The sequence below is a fragment of the Corythoichthys intestinalis genome, chromosome 16 (assembly GCF_030265065.1).
Source record: "Corythoichthys intestinalis isolate RoL2023-P3 chromosome 16, ASM3026506v1, whole genome shotgun sequence".
Classification (NCBI taxonomy): Eukaryota; Metazoa; Chordata; class Actinopteri; order Syngnathiformes; family Syngnathidae; genus Corythoichthys; species Corythoichthys intestinalis.
The window spans coordinates 9,489,524-9,507,059 of NC_080410.1; the positions used below are offsets into that span (position 1 = coordinate 9,489,524).

The 17,536-nt window shown below is 39.2% G+C and overlaps 1 protein-coding gene across 2 annotated transcripts in view; it reads left to right on the top strand.

Moving 5' to 3' along the window:
- prkcbb (protein kinase C, beta b) overlaps positions 1–17,536 on the top strand; it is a 261,728-nt gene that overhangs the window by 214,604 nt on the left and 29,588 nt on the right. Inside the window, exon 17 of one of the 2 annotated variants that reach the window (XM_057860709.1) lies at positions 5,076–8,420. The exons of the other annotated variant lie outside the window; for it this stretch is intronic. Coding sequence (XP_057716692.1) covers positions 5,076–5,252 — 177 coding nt within the window. The 3' untranslated portion in view covers positions 5,253–8,420. Of the gene's footprint in view, positions 1–5,075; positions 8,421–17,536 lie in introns of those variants that run through there. 2 annotated transcript variants of the gene reach the window in all.

A 17,536-nucleotide genomic window follows, 5' to 3' on the forward strand; every position in this document is an offset into this window, starting at 1 on the left:
GAAATGTGGGTTACCTCTCTAGCATAGTACAGAACTTGTTTGTAACTCGAGGACTCCCTGTAATTAGCACTTATTATTATTATCTATCATATTTGTATATGTCTTGATATCTAAAGGCGGAGCCGGCGGCGTCATTCACAGGCAAACGTCTTGCATCAGTTTTGACCAAATGAGTTTATCTGACGAAGAAGCACAGCCCACTTGCACTGGGTGCAACTAGTTTCTGTCAACTGAGGTCAGTTGGAGTTTAGACGAATCCTCCGGGGAAAAGGTGAGAGGATACTAGTCAGACAGAGTGACCTAATTCAAACTTGTATTTGTGTCTAATCTTTTTTTTTTTTTCTCACTACAATAATGTTTTGTTGGATCAGAACGAGAAACATGATGATGTCATTGTGACTCACACACATGCAGCATTATTATGCGTACACATACTCACGCAGCCTGAAGCCTCACTGCTGATGAAGGGTGTTTCTAGCTTGTCGGGTTTTTACGCGGCTGTCTTGACCTGCTGCTTTCCGTGTGCGCGATGTGTCCTTTTTTATTTGTCCTTGCCTGTTTGACTTTATGATTGTACAGTACGTGTGCGTATCACTGCAATATGTGAGGAACCTTTGTGTGCATTTGAATGTGTATGTATTTTCTATGAATGTGTTGTTGAACGGGTATTTATTCATGTTTTTCTGCAAGTGTGCGAGTCTTGAAAATTTTTGTCATTTGCTGCTGTCCGCTGAGAAGCCGAATATTTCTTTTCATCATTACTATTTACCATTGTAACTACCGGTGTTCCTCATGGACTGGGGAAGTGAGGTCTGTTTTGGGGGAAATTTGGGTGACTTGTATGGGCATTTAGTGTTTTTCTTCTTAATGCTATGTTTTAGGTAGGTGTGCTACTGAAACAACACACGTTGGTCTCAGTGCAGTGCTGTACGATATGGAGAGAAAAAAAAGTCATGTTATGGGCCATTTTATATCACGATATCGATTTGCCATCATATAATACATTTTCAAGGACTTGTGGGTGAGAATTGTACAATAATTATGACAGCTACTCCCCTACTGACTTTTTTGAACTGACATTAAACTGACCTGCCACAAATGTGAAATGACTCAAGTAGTGCTGCAACCTAAAACTATCCAGTGTAAAAAGAAGCAGCACCGTAGCATCTAGTTATTCTCACACGTAAATACAGTATATCTAATCATCTACTGATACTTGTGACTAATGGTTTTCACTATTAAACCCTTATAAAACCTGAAACATGAAGCAATTGTCAGAAAATCACAAAATTTGAAAAATAAGGTCTTAGCGGAACCTTTTTTTCAAATTTGTAAAAAAAAATAATAATAATAATTAAAAATCAAAATGATTATGTGCAATAAGTGCTCTAATATCTATAACCCTTGCTAAATCCTGATTTTTTTTTCCTCGTAGAACCTGCAGATGCACGTGTTGACTTGCATCCATCCTTTTTTTTTTTTTTTTTTTTTTTTTTTTTGAGAAAGAAATTTCAGAATTCTGAATTAGTCTCAAAACCATAACATTCTAAGTGTATCGAATGTGATAGATATGGCTATAAAGGTTTAAGACTGCAGGACATTAAGTAAGCATAATACAGGGTGGGGCAGAGCAACTTGCTTATTTAAATTTGGTGCCATAAAGCGATGGTTGCTCTGAGGATGGTAGGGATGTACTTATTTGAGAGGGTGGGTCTTAAATTTTGGCTCTTAAAGTGCGTTATTTATTTTGTGTTTATTTTTCAGGAACCCCCCTAGTGAGCATAATGGAGTGGACGAAGTTGGAACGTGCTTTCGCAGTTGAGGCATTTTTTTCAAGCGTGGAATATAATCACGTGGATTAAATTCCTGCACCCTAGCTAATTTGTAGGGAATGAAATTTGAATTCTTCATGAAGGATTTGTCTCACAGAATGAGCAGACAACCCCTAGAGCAGATGTGTATTTGCGGGCAGACCGTCGGGGAGATCTCAAAACAGATTGTCTCACCGTGTCAATGTTTTTGGGTGACCTTGCTGTTCGTGGGAGGCCAGGTTTCTTTATATTTACATTACCTATTTCCCTTGTTTACCAATAAAACAATCAACTGCCGGTCAGGAACACGAACATGGGCGGGGGGGGGGGGGGGGGGAGCAATATTAAAATGCCTACAGAATGCACGTTGCATTGCGATGATTGAGCGACCGCTTGAAAAAATGCCTCAACAGCGAAAGCGCGTTTCAACTTCGTCCACTCCATGATGCTTACTGGGGTTCTTGAAAAATAAACACTAAATTAATAACGTACATTAAGAATCAAACTTTAAGCCCCAGCCTCTCAAATAAGTCCATCCCTACCATCCTCAGAGCAACCATCGCTTCAGGGCGCCAAATTGAAATAAGCAAGTTGCTCTGCCCCACCCTGTATCTTTAATAAGAATGAATGTTGATATTGGAATAAATTATGTTTTATTTATCCTGTCTGGATTATATGTTGCTATTTTCAATTGTTTTGCATGCATTGCTCACATACAGTTGGCATGGGGAGCTAATTGGCTAAATATTGAATGTAGATAGGGATATCTGTAGGCCTGTTAGTGCAACTACTATGGCAGGGTTCACTAAATCCGGACCTCGGTGCCAATTTTCCTGTCGTGTTTTCCACGTCTCTCTCCCCTAACACACCTGAATCAAATGATTATGTCATCAGCAACCTCTCCAGAAGCCTGGTAATGATCCGGATTATTTCGATTCAGGTGTGTTGGAGGAGGGAAACATGGAAAACACGACAGGAAAAGTGGCACCGAGGTCCGGATTTAGTGAAACCTGTACTATGGCATATAGAATCTCAAAATATAGCAAGTCAGCGCAAATTGGATGCAATCTTCTGGATAAAATGTGCATTGCAGAAACCGTTCTATTCATGACAATAATGACGATGTACATGTAAAATGTCATTCGGTTTTCTATTGTTTTGGCGATATAAGTCGTCATATCGTACAGCACTCCTTGATTGTATAGTACGGTGTAAGTGTATTTTCTTCGCAGTATATGAAGGTATGATGATACAAGATGAATACATTATCTATGTGTGAAAACCACTTTCACAGAACACCTGTGGTGTGATCTGGTACAAAAGATTCACATGTAATTCAGCAAGCTACAGTATACGAGTATATACTGTCTAGTGTATGTTTTGGTCGTCAGTTGTTGCTGTAATTTGTGTAAATCCAGCACAGCAGGTTCCAAGTGGTGGACCTGCAGTATAAGTATAGTGCAGATGTATGACTGTTGACATTATTTAGAGACTGCTGTTGACCAATCAAAATGATTGGTGCATAACATGTGTATGACTTCTAGTAAACCAGCAGCCTTTTGAGCGTGAGGCTACTGGACCCGAAAGCCGACTGACTGGTTGGCTTTTTGACTCCCACAACTGTTGAATTTCCTCTTCACTTCAACTTATTATTACTGTTCCAATGTCTACAACTGTGGGCCCATCCATAAATGTATTGTCAATCACTTTATCCTTCTCAACATAGCATTCCATCTAGCCTTATTCTATTTGCATTATCTGTTCATGCATCAACCCATTTGTCCACCCATTCTCACATTTTTATTTGTCCACCTCTCTGTGTTGAAGGTTTAATCATGTTTTATTTGCATGCTCACAGGCTCAGTCTCAAATGAAACCTGCCCTGCGGTGTACTGTACCTTTTAACTGAAAAAAGTAATGAATATGAACTGACAGGCATGATTTGAATACAATAAGGGGGAGATCACTTCATTCTAAATTGCACCCTCAATAGGGCAACATTTTCCCATCTGGGTTCCCAAACAGGTTAAAAGGCAAGTAATTAGCTGAAAATACAGTTTGACCTCGGTGTATTTCGTATATTTCCCTAAACTATAAACACAGTGGCTTCATTTCATTTCGCCTTCAGAGAAACACAGATTTAATGAGTTTTGGAGTTTTCCTTCGGGTGACGTTGTCAGAGGATATCGTATCCTTGTTTTCTTAATTAAAGCTAAGCGCAGTGATGGAGACACGCACACACACACAGAAAATAGCTCGTCTTAAAGCCCTCATGAGGCCTGCTGTTGGGAAAGTATCATTTTTTAAGTTAATAACTTGTTTCATGCACTTAGAGGGCGACACACCTCCTGGGCTTAAAGGCTTTTTGGGAGGGTCTTCATGGTCAAACTGAGAAAGTTAAACAAAGTAAACAATAACTTTTCTTGTGAACTCTCTTAAATGGGCTTTAATACGTTTAATAGTATTGAAAATACAGTCAATTTAGAAATAGAAAGTGAACTGTGACTCTGAGTACACCGCCGCAGGGTGTTTGAGACTTTAGCATCTTTGTTATGTTTCAGAATGAAATTGAATAAGTTTCAAATATTTGGTAAATATGAACCCACATTCCTGATGTGTGCTGGGATTCATCTTGGTGATCTTGAATCACTTTGTATAGTGGTACCTTGACTTACACTGTGAGGCAGGAATTCACTGAATTGAATTATGAGCGATCTACTGATACAACAACCCTGGAGTGAAGTAAACAAACAAGGATTGCGTGAGTTGCTAATGTATTTTTTAGCTATTTATTAAACGCTACAGACTCAAAAACACAAATACAAAATTTAAAAAATGCTCACGAGGAGCACTAACAATGAATTCACTTTTTATTCATTCATTTTTAATACATTAAAAGCACGTAAACAGTAATGTTTTAGGAGTCTTGACCAGACTACTGACATTTCAATGCACTATAATTGGAAAAATTTATTTAATTTACAAGTAATTTCGGTAACAAGCTTGGTCTCCGAATTAGTTGAACTTGTAAATTAAGGTACCACTGTATTCTGGAGTGATCCAAATTCAAAGAGTGTGTTAAATGAAGCAAAGCTCAAAGTAGCAGCACCTATTTGAAACCATGTTCAAGTGATGTCATCTCACTCCCTACCTCAACCTGCCACTCCCCCTTCTTTTGTTTCCCTGCCCTTTATCCATCCGTTCTTGCCCACCCCACACTCTCCCCCCTCCTGATCCGCTCTCCTGCCCCATCCTCCTCAACAGTGCGGACGGGATGCTGAGAACTTTGACCGTTTTTTCACGCGCCACCCACCTGTGCTGACCCCGCCCGACGAGGAAGTGATTCAGAACCTGGACCAAGATGAATTCCAAGGATTCTCTTTTATCAACCCAGAGTTCCCTGGAAGCGCTCCTAATGCCCCTCTTGCCGAGCAGGCTTGATTCAAGCTCATTCATATTGGATGTTGGGACACATACACACTTACAAACAGTACATATGTATCTCTGCTGGTATCAACTCTGCAACCAGAAACATTCCAACCCAGACAAAAACCGTTAACGATCAAGTAATATGATACAAACACAGATAACACATTTTTTGTTTACACTGCAGCAACAATTCATTACGAATTTAAAACAACAACATAACTTTGCTTTGGGAAAGTCTGTTTAGCTCAGTGCTAACAAACAATTCAAAACACTCTAGATGGGCCAAAGATAGATAAAGAAAACTATTGATCACAGCTGGTGGAGCAACACTTACCGGCATATTTTCTTCTCCTCTGTGAACAATGACGTGTAGTGTGACCATCACTACTGCCCCCAGGTGGCTAGGGCGCGTATACCTTAAGGAGCAATGCAATGGCCATTGAAGTGATGCGAAAAAGAATAATAAACTGTTTAATTCTAACTGGTATTATTTATTAGGGATGTCCCCAATCCAATCACATCATTTTCAAAGGCTTGGAATCAGGAAAAAAAGATCAGGTTTTAAAAACTGATTATTTTTTTAGTAATAACTATTGGCTGCAAGTGACGATGATAAACATCCAATCTATTTTGACTGGGAGGGTTAGCATCCAGCCCCTCTGTCAAACTGGATTGGATGTCTTTCACCGTCAATGGCAATTATGCTTGCCCAGTTGTTATTAATTAGTCTATAACTATGTCAATGGGAGTGAATGAGTTAAGGGCTACAAACAACAAATTTTGTATACTACATATACAGTATATATATAATATGTACACAGCTGAAACTTATATAAAACCAAGAGAAAATGTCCAGCGACAGCAAAAACAAGTCACAACCAAGATAGCTCAATTTATCACATTGGATGACCAACTTTGTTTTTATGTAAGTTTATGTAAAACAAGATATTTAAACGCAATTGGTTTGCAGCCTTATTTACTTATGCAAAATGGATTTTTGTGGGAAAAATTATGAATTCAAAACCTTTGCTGTACTATATACCTTAGGTCGACCGATATGGGATTTTCAAATGTCGATGTCTAAAAATGTTTTTACCCAATTACTCATATCCAAAGCCGATATTTGAGGCCGATATACTTTTTTGCTTTTTTTTTTTATTTTTTTTTTATGCACGTAGATCATGAAAGGCAATTTAAAAATTGCTCGAACAGCTTCAAATTTACAATGATTACTTAAGAATAAACCAGCAAACGCTTCTTACAAATAGACAGACTCAGCAAGAACAGTACATTATTTTTAAGTAATTAAACCCACCAGGAATACACGATGAGATGTAAACATGTGAGAGTGCGTTTGAGAGGATGCTCGCCATGCTAAAGCTAATGCTAACGCAAATGCTATGCTAACTAGAGGTGTGCGAAATTTCCGATTCTTAGATTATTCGCGACTCCGCCGTGGAAGATTCGAGAATGATTCTCAAACATCCAAATTCCGATTATTTGAAATATGCCAAATAAAGCGGAACTAAAACACAGTCAGCGCGGTGTTACTGGCATCGCCAAGGGGCCGCTGTCCCCTTCAATATGACCGGCTTTATCAATTTGGAGGGAAAGGGAGAGAGGCAGGCAGGTGTTACGAGAGTTGCGTGGGACCGCCGTGTTAAGTAGCTGGTTTTGTGTTTTCGTTAATTAAATAAACCGGACGTAGGAGCGACGACGAACGAGCCAGGGAAATCGCCGGTCCACTCCCTACCACGGCTCGGAGTTGAGAGCACCGCAATTGCCAAAAAGTGAAGATTGGCAACAGCGGTCTTCGGGACTCAACGAGGGACGGACAGACAGGAAACATCATGCTCAACTCATGCCACTAGATAAAAAAACAATAATACCTGCCTGCAGCCAACAGTCTCTACAAACTACGCCCACATAATGCTACGGTAGATATCACATGTATATAGAACTAGATGCAAAATGACAGATTCGGTGATGTTAGCACATGTCATAGAAAACTAGATGCGAAGTGACAGACTCGCCGGCGTTAGTAGACAGCCGCCATCTTAAAGCAGTAGACTGTTGTAGCAAACCTTCCGAGCGAACCTATTTAACTTTTTATCTAAAATACTCCTAAATTGGCAAAATCTTGACTTGAATCTATCTTTAAATGATGAAAAAGTTTTATAACTTTCACATGACGAAAGTAGACAGAAGGGAAATTACTGAATAACGGGAGCAATTTTAACAACTTTAACGGTTGATTCACAACATTAAATTAATTGAATATAGTTTAAAGCTGCTGATAGAGAATGGGGGACTTGAGTATTTTATTTACTGTTTTGAACTGTTAGACTGCTGATAGAGAATGGGGGACTTGAGTATTTTATTTACTGTTTTGAACTGTTAGCTTGATATTGAAATAAGTTTAAGCCTGAGAGGATTTTTTGTTTAACAATTTTTGTAACTAATGTACGAAACATTAAAAGAGGCTATTAGCTGGGGGGTTGGGGGGATGCATCAATAATCGATTTATAATCGAATCGTAGCCTCTGAATAGTTATCGAATCGTTTGGCGCCCCAAGATTCCCACCTCTAATGGTCACGCTACAGGTGACATTTAGAGCGTAAGGATCATCCAGTAAACACCTTAAAAGGCTAAAGCGACATTGCATATTCTCGCATGCAAGATAAAAAAAATCTTACAATATTTACAAAACAGGCAAGCCTGTAGCAGCTTGCTGCAGGATCTTTCCAGAGTCCTACTGTCAGTCAGCTGCGGCCACAGTTGCCCACACAGATGCCTGATCAAAATCCTTTTTCATTAGCTTTTTTTTTTAATGTTGGATGTTGGAAAAAAGTCCATGTATCGACCTGATATATCGGCCGGCTAATATATATCAGTTGACCTCTACTACATACCCTTACATGGCTTTAATTTTGATATAGCTTTGTTCAAAAAGACATTTGGATCTGCTTTATTTGCCTTCAATACATTTCCGTGGTGTTGTATCAGGACTCGGAATTCGGTAAGAGCTGATCCTCAAAACCAAGTCACTCGAACTCGCATGCAAAAATGTGATTGGGGCATCCCTACATTGTATCACAAAAGTGAGTACACCCCTCGCATTTTTGCAGATATTTAAGTATATCTTTTCATGGGACAACACTAACTAAATAACACTTTGACAAAACGAAAAGTAGTCTGTGTGCAGCTTGTATAATAGTTCATTTATTTTCCCCTCAAAATAACTCAAAATATAGCCATTAATATCAAACCCCTGGCATCAAAAGTGAGTACACCCCTTAGAAACTACGTACATCCCTAAATTTCCAAATGAGTACTGCTTGTCAAGAAAGCCCGCCCGTCTCATCAGACCGTAGGATATGGTTCCAGTAATCCATGTGCTTTGTTGAAATGTCTTCAGAAAACTGTTTGCGGGCTTTCTTGTGTACTGTCTTCAGAAGAAGCTTCCTCCTGGGGTGACGGCCATGCACACCAATTTGATGTAGAGTGCGGCGTATGGTCTGAGCACTAACAGGCTGACCTCCCACCTCTTCAATCTCTGCAGCAATGCGGACAGCACTCCTGTAACATGTCACATGACATTTTGGAGGGAAAATGACAAGCAGTACTCAATTTGGACATTTCGGGATCAACGTAGTTTCTAAGGGGTGTACTCACTTTTGTTGCCAGGGGTTTAGATATTAATGGCGATACTTTGAGTTATTTTGAGGGGAAAATAAATGAACTCTATTATATAATCTGCGCACAGACTACTTTTCATTGTGTCAAAGTGTCATTTTTGTCAGTGTTGTCCCATGAAAAGATAGAAATATCTGTAGAAATGCGAGGGGTGTACTCATTTTTGTGATACTGTAAACTAGATAGATAAAATAGATAAAGATAGATAAAATACAACATTATAGATTATATTTTTTCATGTAAAGAAAAATACAATTTTAATGTTTTTTGGGGGGTGCCGTAGTCTGGACTGAATAAACCTTTCCCTTAATTTCAGTGGTTCAAGGTGATATTGAGTTAAGAATATGGTCACAGCATCATTCTAGCTACTTTAAAGCTGTGCTCCTAAATTCTTCAAGCTACGGTAATTTCTTAACCCATTTCAACCCGCCGGTCACAATAGTGACCAGAAAACAATATTTTTTTAAATTATTTTTTTCTTTATTATTGATCACTGAAAGGGGCAACCCGGTTTGGTAGTTTGCATGTCTGGGGAAAATTCGGGATAAAATGGGTTAAGACTACTGAAAACAAGGCGGAGGGGTTGTTTGTGCTGCAGTTTAAGCTTGCAACATGCAGTGTGAACAAACTGTGTTAAATAAATGACAAGAGAGATACACTTAGAGCAGAACACAAATATACATGAGTGCAAAAAAAATAACATGGCAGCATACAGAGCATTTTATGTTCTCCCCCATCTCCTTCCTTGACTCTTCAAGCACGCTCTTGAGTTTGGCTTCCAATTCTGGCGTGCTCCTTAAAGCGTTGATATTAATCTTAGCGTCTGTATGTTTATTCTTATCTATAATTGGAATGTTTGACCTTCTCGTGCATGAGTTTCTATATCAGTACTACATCAATAACTTGGACTTGACGCTGTATTCTACCTTCATGCCCGCAGACATTGGTTGATGAGTTGTGTGTTGCTTGGGGATCATGATGGTAAAATATGGTTTGAATAGTATTAGGTGGACTAGAAGCTCCTTTCTTTGTGTTTGACAAAAGCATGGCTCCGATACTTGTTTAAAAATTATATACTGCGTGTGAATGGATGAAAATACTCTTTGCATGCCTGACCTCCTAACGCCATGCCTGGCTGCTTGGCCCTATGCTTGTGTTTGTTTGGATGGCCAAAGGCTCCATATTGCTTCATACGGAGTTCTATCTGACTTGTTGCTTCACATCTGGTGGAAGAGGAATGAAAGGAAAGCAATTTGAATGAGCGTTTGCACGTCATTTTGCTGAGGTGGAAGCACCAGGGAGGTTTTGATGTGTTGTGACAATTCGTCGTGTTGCCTAGCGACTGAACTTAAACTCCCCGGCTCACAAAAAGCTGACGTTTTAATGCCATGTTTGCATGTGGAATGAAGGTGTCCGCTCAAAATGCAGCAGCAAAGAATAACAACAACAGGTCACAGAAGCAGACGAATGTTCGTCTTTTATGTTTTGTTAAACTTAGATAGCAATAATCTTGTGGATAGAAAGTCACATTTGTCAGTGAAACGGCAAACTGCCGAGAAAAGACACATTCCTTTTTTTTTTTTAGCTCCACCAACTCATGCTTACTTGAATAACTTAATCTCATATCATGCAGCACCATGTTTTCCATATCTGAAGCTGATTAGTCACTTCTCACAGATTTTTTAAAGGTATAGAGGCTTTGTTTTCATTGACAGACCATCCAACTGACTAGCCACAACATTAGATACACATGCACAATCTCGTATTTTGGATTTTTAAAAATGATCAGAGATGTTATTATGTTGACATTTGAATGGCTAGCAAACAGGACCAAGGTAAACCCCAATCCTAGCTCAAGTTAGCTGGGAATGGCACCAGCTCATCAGTGACCCAAATAGATAAGGACAAGCGCAACGGAAAATGCATAGATGTGTACGGTTATGGGTGTATACTATTTCGTATGGAAGCCTATCGTATGGAAACCTCATTTAAGTGAGTTAAGACCAGGGCTATCCATAAAAAAATGGTGGTGTAATTTATAAATGCAAATGAGTGATGCACAATAATACATTTTTCAACCGATATCGATAATCGATAATTTCCTGGCCCTTCCACCCGATAACCGATAATGTCACGCCGATAATTCTTTTCAAATATGTATATAAAATGTTAAAGTATACAAAGATCAAATGTTACTGTGCAAAAATGTAATTTAGTGCTATTTTTTTCCACATCAAATGTAAACAAGTAGTAAATTCCAACATCCTACAATGGCAATGACATTTTGTAATGGTAAGCTTTTGGCAACAATTACTTAGAGAGTAAACACCCAAGTTGCACAAAAATGCCTTTAAAAGTAAGCCTTTCCTAACATATATCTCATGACTACACTACAAAAACACCTCCTTAAAACTAGCAGAATTGGACAAAACTGTTGATTGCGCACATTTGGAGGCTAAATCAAGTATATAATTATCGGATTGCATTATCGGTTGAATTTCGTTTTATCTGGATTATCTGTGTGACGTCATAATTGCCATTATCGGCCGATAATTATCGGTGACCGATATTATCGTGCATCTCTAATGCAAATTTTAGAAACAAAGCATTAAAGACAACAGACTCTAAAGCAGTGGTCTCCAAACTATTCCACATAGGGCCGCGGTGGGTGCAGGATTTTGTTCCAACGAAACAAGAAGACATTCTTGCACCAATCTGGTGTCTTACAAGCAGTGTTGTTTTTGGTAGCCCTTTTAATTTTTGTCTTGGTCTTAATACTTTTTAGTCTTAGTCATATCTGCGTCATTTCAAAATGTTTTCGTCTCCGTCTAGTTTTAATTGACAAAATCTCATACAAATTTAGTCTAGTTTTAGTCGAAACTTACGTGAAATGTTTTCGCCTGTAAAATTCAAAAGTTTTAGTCCAAAAATAAAGGATTTCAACAATTTCAATTGAACATAGACAAGCACGTATTGTATCATCTACAAGTACAATGCCAACTTTGTGATAATACATAGTCAGCAAGGAAAAGGAGTACATTATTTTCAAAGAAACCTACCTAGAAGCCACGAACTGTATGCAAAAAAAAAAAAAAAATGTTCGAGCGCAGAGGTTGCGCTAGACATTTTCGTTGTCTGTCATTTTGACTGACAGGGTCATAAAAATCCGGTATAATCTATTTTTACCAGTCACTGAAATTTTTAAAATGATAATGATGACATATTCAATAGTATTTAGTTTTCATTCATTTTTAATTTTGTAACGCTTGCTTGGCGGCGAAAAATTAGACACTGAAGTTGTATTTTTCTCCCTCTTTTTACTCTGCTTACCGCCAACAACACCAACAAAACAACTCCACTCCCAAAGAAAAAGAGGCAACCATATAGACCCCAATCACCAACGTCACACAATGATCTTAATTGTGGTTGTCAGCCCAAAGTCTTCTAAATATATATTAAATGCATCTTACCAGATATAAAATGACTACTACATAGTCTGTGGTGATCGTTTGGTGCCCCGATTTCTTGTCGAATTACAGCAGTCCATCTCGCTCTCCTCTTCGGTAATTCCAGCTCCAATAGCATATATTTAAAAATGCTACCGTTCACAAGTTCGTAGTTGGATCACGGCGATCTCGGCGAACCACCGTCTGTCACAATTCCTGCCTCTCTCGGCCTCTCCCGGGAGTCGAGCTGTCATCATCATTGTGGAACGCAAACTATATATGTTCGATATATGTCCATCAACGTACAAGTCAAGTTGTCTTCTCTTTTATAACAGCATTTCCCAGCTGTAAACAAACGAATAAAAACTTGTAACACTTGGATATATGCGGTGCATTCAAACACGATTAGCAACAGGCGGCTAGCAGCAGTAGCAGAAGCTAGTTGTTGTAAAAATGATTAAACTTAGTAATTACAATCATCATCGTAATATCAATAGCAAAGGCAACAAGTCGTTTCATGCGCCAGATTTTAGGTTCCGTATTTTTAGAGCACATTACCTTCCATAACAGCGGGGGCATGACTGCAGGAGCTGTCAGTTTTGTCCATCTCCTTATGACGAGTACGAGCACCCATGGTTTGGAAATCGACATGGTACGAAGCATGGAGGCCTTGGCTTGGTTCTCCACCCGCCTACATCAAAATAACATTCCCGGGATCTTGTATAAAGACCTTCCAACTTCGATTCCACCTCCATTGACTTCAATGGTAAACAGGCGGAAACGGAAGGGGAAGGAAGACATAAGGAAGTAAACCGGTACCTCGAAAACTTGTCTATACACAGGCGGCAATCTAGTCCACCAATTGGATCACGCGCTGGCACACCGGGTGCACCAATAAGAACCTCGCGTTGATGTGTCAATCACGGTGCCGCCCCCAGACCCCGGTTACGCTACAATATTCTGACAGAATAGCCAACGACGTCATGCATTAAGAGAGACAGTAGCTAATTAATGTGCCACCCTGTGGTCTGGGGTGTGAATTGCAACCTGTCAAAATGACTGACGGACTTCAGTTTTTTCCGTCACCGTTTTAAAAAACCGGTCAACGACGGAAAATTTCCGGTTAACGCGACCCCTGTTCGAGCGTTTAAGATCCTCTAGACTTACTGACAGGAAAAGCCAAGTGGCTCTGCTTTACACTGGGCAGTGTCTTAAGAGGATACTCTGCATTCTGAAGCTAACGCGAGTGCTACACTAACACTAGGATTTACATTTAGCGTCGGATGATCACTCAGCACAGACCTTTAAAGGCTAAAGCAACATTTTAATATTCTCCATTACCAAGATTAACAAATCTTACCGTGTTTCCAAACACGCAAGATGGAGCGTAGCCTAGCTTGAGACACATGCTAAACTATAGTGTGGAGGGACATCTTACATCAGTGATACGATCCAAACATTGCCACGATGCAACGTGACGTACAATTTTCAAAAAAAAAATTCAAAAAATTCACGCATTGTGAACATATTACAAAAACAATGTCACATTTTCATCTCGCTGTCATCTCGTCAGACGAAAACTGGCATTCGTCTCGTTATGTTGTAGTCATCGTCATGAAAAAATTGTCGACGAAATATTTTCGTTGCTGTCATTTGACGAAAAGAACACTTCTTACAAGTGTAATCAGTTAATTGCAGTCAGGTGCTGCTTGTTTTAGCAGAAACCTAATTGGTTGGACTGAACGTTCTCGATCGGTATGAACAAAACCAGGCCCTTGAGGACCCATTTGGAGACCCCAGCTCTCAAGCCTTTATTCATGTGAACGGTACAAATCTGACGCAGTGCATCGTGTAAATCTGGATGGAAGCGGGTTAGTCGTGATGTTGGTAATATATTAGACAAGTATAGGTCAACAAGTCTCTGCAAGGGGGTGCCCTGCAACACTGTGGGAGTGGTCATTCATGGCCAGTCAAAGTGGTTCCTTTCGTTCACTTTAAAGGGAACCTCCGTCTTAAAGACTTGTAGGCTCTAATAAGCCACAATTGTTCTCTTTTACTAAAATATGTTATAAGAAACGCGTAAAACATTGCCATTGATTGAAAAATCTACAATATTTAGTACATGTGTTGACCTACGGAGGGCGCCATGTTTTGTGGACGCTCGGGTTGATGACGTAGATTGTCACTGTCACTTTACGAATACTACCAGGTTACTGCAATTCCTTCTACGCGGCGAGACGTCAAACACATGCGCTCATTGGTTATAAGCAGCGAGTACTTACTATTTGTGTTTATATTTAGTCTTTTATTACCTTTTCATTGCCTCAAAATGCTTTTTGCGTGTGTTTCCCTCTCGTACTTTTAAGAATAGTGTTTTCTTGTGGTAGCTATAAAGCAGATTGTGGATCTGTTGACCACATTCATGTCGTAGCGTATTTAAACCCCCCTTATATATTACTACTTTTAAGTAATTTCTTAAGGCATCTTTAGTATGTTCTGTCTGTATGTTTCGAATCAAAACAAGCTGGAAGCACTTGGGTGTCAAATTCGCCTCTTGTAGGACATTTTGGCAGAACACCATTTTTTTTTCTACTTTCATCCCGTCTTTCTTGTTAATTTTGCTTTTGCTATCGACAGTGCTGTTATGCTCATTAATGTTCCTCTCGGGTTCAAATTGAAAGGGTCGAACAGAAGAAATGTTTATAACGTTAGAGTCATACTCTGGAAGCTCGGCAGCGTAACCATTTGACGTCACCGCCCTGCGAGGTCAACAACAGTGGTAACCTAGTAGTTAAACTAATTTTACAAATTGTATAAAAACGAAAACATCAAGTGGGTTTCAATATCAATTTATTTTAACTCATAATGTTTATCTTTCAAGAACTACAAGTCCTTCTATCTATGGATCCCTTTAAATGTGGTGTCCTAATCACGCACTAGACATGGTGTACTAACCTCTGTAACATGTCTGTAAAAGAAGGTAGCGACTTTGCAACAACAGGGAAATGCCGTCCCGTGATGACAACAGTTAAGAACCACCTACATGATGCCAGAATGATCCCTTTCATAAAATATTTTCTGCATTGTCAGTATTTAATTGAAATAATTATGTTTGGAATAATGCATGACAAATGTCTTTTGCATATGTTGAGATTCACTTCCAGCTGATTTGTTCCTATTCACCAAATAATAACGCGCGCATTTATTATAGCTGCACATGGAAGAGGTCAAAATGAAATGTGCAAATGGTCATCATGTTGTGGCTAATCAGTTTAAATTTAAAAAATGGTCTGACAGTATGTCGATTTTTCTTTCAATATTATTTGAATCATTATAATTTTTTAAATCCTGACATACCGTTTCCCACACGTTGATATGAGTATGTCAATATATGTGATATGTAACCACCTGATGCAGCTAAAAAGCACCATGATGCACCTCCATTGTTGTTATTTATTGTGGTTCTGTGTAATGACATAGAGTTGCTAAATGTATAGAAACGTTCACCTTATGGTCAATACTATAAAGGTCAAAAAGGTGTTTGTATTGAAAATCAGAGAAGCAAAAAAATTCCTGCATGAAAAAAAGATGTTTAATCGTAAAGCTTTTACAGTATTTCCATGTAGACTATTAGGGTGCTTCATGTTTTTAATGTCTACAGCGCTTCAAACGTGTGATCAAACTGTTCTTTTGTGTGCAAACATTATGTGGACGGGCAAAGAAAAAAGGCTTTTTACAATGTTGTCCGTGTGCCAAATTTCTATAATTTTACAACACAAGGCTAACAATAAAAATGGAAGTTCGATGTGCACAGCCGCTTGTCGCTTGTGTTTTCATAGTGGTCTGCAGCGTTTATGCTTCATCTCTGTTTTTATTGAACTGGTGCAACATGCAGTGGAGAAGCGAGATTAGAGTGATGGAGGCTGACAGGGAGTAGACAGGAGAGGAAGGAAAAGGGAAAGAAGAAGAAGCAGAGAGGAGAAATGCAACAATGAAGGAGGGCACATAGAGGGAGGGAGGGAAAGAACGAGGGAGCGGCAAACCAAGCGAGGCAGGCGGCTACGACAGGCTGTGCATATTTCATGGCTGCCACTTATCATAAGAGCCTTTCCTTGATGGGAGAAGCGCAGGTTTGATGACTTCAAGGAAATAACATGCACAACACGGCCTACATACACACAGCCCTGCTGAGCCACTATAAGTCAGCCGCTGGTTGAACTGCTGCTGCTCTCGCTAGCTACACGTCCTGGACTATACGTTAACGGTTGTGGGAGCTGTAACTTGTGGGTGCACAAATTAATTTACTTTAAAAAAATAAAATAAAATAAAATTACATCAATACATATACTGTATATGGTCATTGACATGATGATACAAAAATAGTATATATACTACAATGTATCCCAAAAGTGACTACACCCCTCGCATTTCTGCAGATATTTAAGTATATCTTTTCATGTGACAACACTGACAAAATGACACTGTGACACAATGAAAAGTAGTTTGTGTGCAGCTTATATGATAATTAATTCCTTCAAAATGACTCAAAATGTAGCCATTAATATCCAAACCCCTGGCAACAAAAGTGAGTACACCCCTTAGAAACTACGTACATCCCTAAATGTCCAAATTGAGTACTGCTTGTCAGTTTCCCTCCAAAATCCCATGTGACTTATTACAGGAGTGCTGTCAGCATTGCTGCAGAGATTGAAGAGGTGGGGGGGGTCAGCCTGTTAGTGCTCAGACCATACGCCACACTCTACATCAAATTGGTGTGCATGGCTGTCATCCCAGGAGGAAGCCTCTTCTGAAGACTGTACACAAGAAAGCCCGCAAACGGTTTGCTGAAGATATGTCAACAAAGCACATGAATTACTGGAACCATGTTCTATGGTCTGATGAGACGGGCGGGCTTTCTTGTGTACTGTCTTCAGAAGAGGCTTCCTCCTGGGGAATTATATGGTCTGAGCACTAACAGGTTGACTCCCCACTAAAGATGTCCCGATCGATCGGGTCCGATCACGTCATTTTCAAAGTATCGGAATCGGCAAAAAAATATCGGACATGCCTTTTTTATATACATATAAATATATATATATTTAAAAAAAAATTTTTTTTTTAATTAAATAGTTTTCTAATTGTATTTAACGTTA